The sequence below is a fragment of the Procambarus clarkii genome, chromosome 71, assembly GCF_040958095.1.
Source record: "Procambarus clarkii isolate CNS0578487 chromosome 71, FALCON_Pclarkii_2.0, whole genome shotgun sequence".
NCBI classification, from domain to species: Eukaryota; Metazoa; Arthropoda; class Malacostraca; order Decapoda; family Cambaridae; genus Procambarus; species Procambarus clarkii.
In genome coordinates this window covers 19,731,297-19,733,506 of record NC_091220.1, presented here as the reverse complement: position 1 = coordinate 19,733,506, position 2,210 = coordinate 19,731,297, and the positions used below count along the sequence as shown (strand labels likewise).

The window sequence follows — 2,210 nt, the reverse complement described above, 5'->3', positions numbered from 1 at the left end:
CGCAAGGGCTGACAAGAGTATCACAATCGACTTGAGAATGGTCCAGGAAGGACCGAAACGTCGTCGTCGTCCCTTCACCTTCTAGTGTGTGGTCTGGTCAACATACTTCAGCCACGTTATTGTGACTCCTCGCCTGCATGTAATCACACCCGCAAGGGCTGACAAGAGTATCACAATCGACTTGAGAATGGTCCAGGACGGACCGAAACGTCGTCGTCGTCCCTTCACCTTCTAGTGTGTGGTGTGGTCAACATACTTCAGCCACGTTATTGTGACTCCTCGCCTGCATGTAATCACACCCGCAAGGGCTGACAAGAGTATCACAATCGACTTGAGAATGGTCCAGGACGGACCGAAACGTCGTCGTCGTCCCTTCACCTTCTAGTGTGTGGTCTGGTCAACATACTTCAGCCACGTTATTGTGACTCCTCGCCTGCATGTAATCACACCCTCCTCCTCTTCTCCTTCTAGTCCGGATACCGCGAGCAGTAAAACCCTTATCCACTTGGCGCACCATACCTACCTACCTTGAGGTGCTTCCGGGGCTTAGTGTCCCCGCGGCCCGGTCCTCGACCAGGCCTCCTTTTTGTTAAGCTCCCATAGTGTATTTTCACCATCTTCTTGAGGTTATCTTGAGATGATTTCGGGGCTTTAGTGTCCCCGCGGCCCGGTCCTCGACCAGGCCTCCACCCCCAGGAAGCAGCCCGTGACAGCTGACTAACACCCAGGTACCTATTTTACTGCTAGCTAACATTCAATGACAACTAAATTGAAACATTACAGAATATAATGATTTCTGAGGTGAGATTTTTTTGGTCAGTCCCTAACCATTATCATCATGACACAGGTGTCATTATGACACAGGTGTCATTATGACAGGTGTCTAATACGATCCTCACAGTTTAAACACTTTTAAATCGAAACCGAGCAAATATGGGGAGAAAGCCGCGATAAGGCAAGAGAAGTGGTGGGGTGAGCTGAGAGAGAGAGTGAGGTGATGTGCAGTGATGTGGCAAAAGGGCAAATGGAAAATAGAAAAGTATGAAAATCTGGTTAAAGTCAGCACCCTACGAGATTAACATTAACTTTGTCATTAAGAATAGGACCAGCTTAACTGTGCTACTGGAGACAACAAGAGGAACTAGACACAGAATTAAAACACCGGGAGCAGTTGAAACAGGAGCAGTGGAAGCAGGAGCAGTTGAAACAGGAGCAGTGGAAGCAGGAGCAGTTGAAACAGGAGCAGTGGAAGCAGGAGCAGTTGAAACAGGAGCAGTGGAAGCAGGAGCAGTGGAAGCAGGAGCAGTTGAAAGAGGAGCAGTGGAAGCAGGAGCAGTTGAAACAGGAGCAGTGGAAGCAGGAGCAGTTGAAACAGGAGCAGTGGAAGCAGGAGCAGTTGAAACAGGAGCAGTGGAAGCAGGAGCAGTTGAAGCAGGAGCAGTGGAAGCAGGAGCAGTTGAAACAGGAGCAGTGGAAGCAGGAGCAGTTGAAACAGGAGCAGTGGAAGCAGGAGCAGTTGAAACAGGAGCAGTGGAAGCAGGAGCAGTTGAAACAGGAGCAGTGGAAGCAGGAGCAGTTGAAACAGGAGCAGTGGAAGCAGGAGCAGTTGAAGCAGGAGCAGTGGAAGCAGGAACATTAGAAACAGGAGCATTAGAAGCAGGAACAGTGGAAGCAGGAGCATTAGAAGCAGGAACAGAGGAAACAGGAGCATTAAAAACAGGAGCAGCAGTATGAATCCGATTACTACGAAATACATTTGTCGAAAGGATAGTTTTATCACAAGAGGACGAAGGGCATTTGTCTTTCGACAAACTAATATTCTTTGTAGGAATATGGTTTACACTACCCATCCTCCACACACACACACACACGTTAGAAAGGCGGGGCCCAAGAGCTCGACTCTGCAGACACACGTAATAAACACACACACGCGCCTTCCTTATGGTCGCCACAGGCGTCGTATAAATCTCCTAACAGATTCTTCGAAGGTTCACCAGCTTCCTTAATCCCTAAAGTCAACAACCCACGCCCATCAGTCCATACAACCAGCCACCCACGCCCACCAGCCCATGTGCCCGCCCACGCCAGCACGCCCACACACCCACCAGAAAGCCCACACGTTCACACGAATGTGTTTTTCCTCGCATGCTTCGGTCGTTGAAGGATGGGGGAATAGAATGATGGGAACTGAAGGTTATTGATTTACACAC

The 2,210-nt window shown here is 49.5% G+C and overlaps 1 protein-coding gene across 1 annotated transcript; it reads left to right on the top strand.

Moving 5' to 3' along the window:
• The first annotated feature begins 1,041 nt into the window (after positions 1 to 1,041).
• On the top strand, positions 1,042 to 1,734 carry LOC138356284 (serum response factor-binding protein 1-like). Its single transcript, XM_069312260.1, has one exon. The coding sequence runs from the start codon at positions 1,042 to 1,044 to the stop codon at positions 1,732 to 1,734; it is 693 nt and encodes a 230-aa protein (XP_069168361.1).
• Positions 1,735 to 2,210: the final 476 nt, after the last annotated feature.

Coding starts and splice junctions, on each gene's coding strand:
- LOC138356284 (XM_069312260.1), top strand. CDS start 1,042: ATGAAAATCTGGTTAAAGTCAGCACCCTACGAGATTAACATTAACTTT.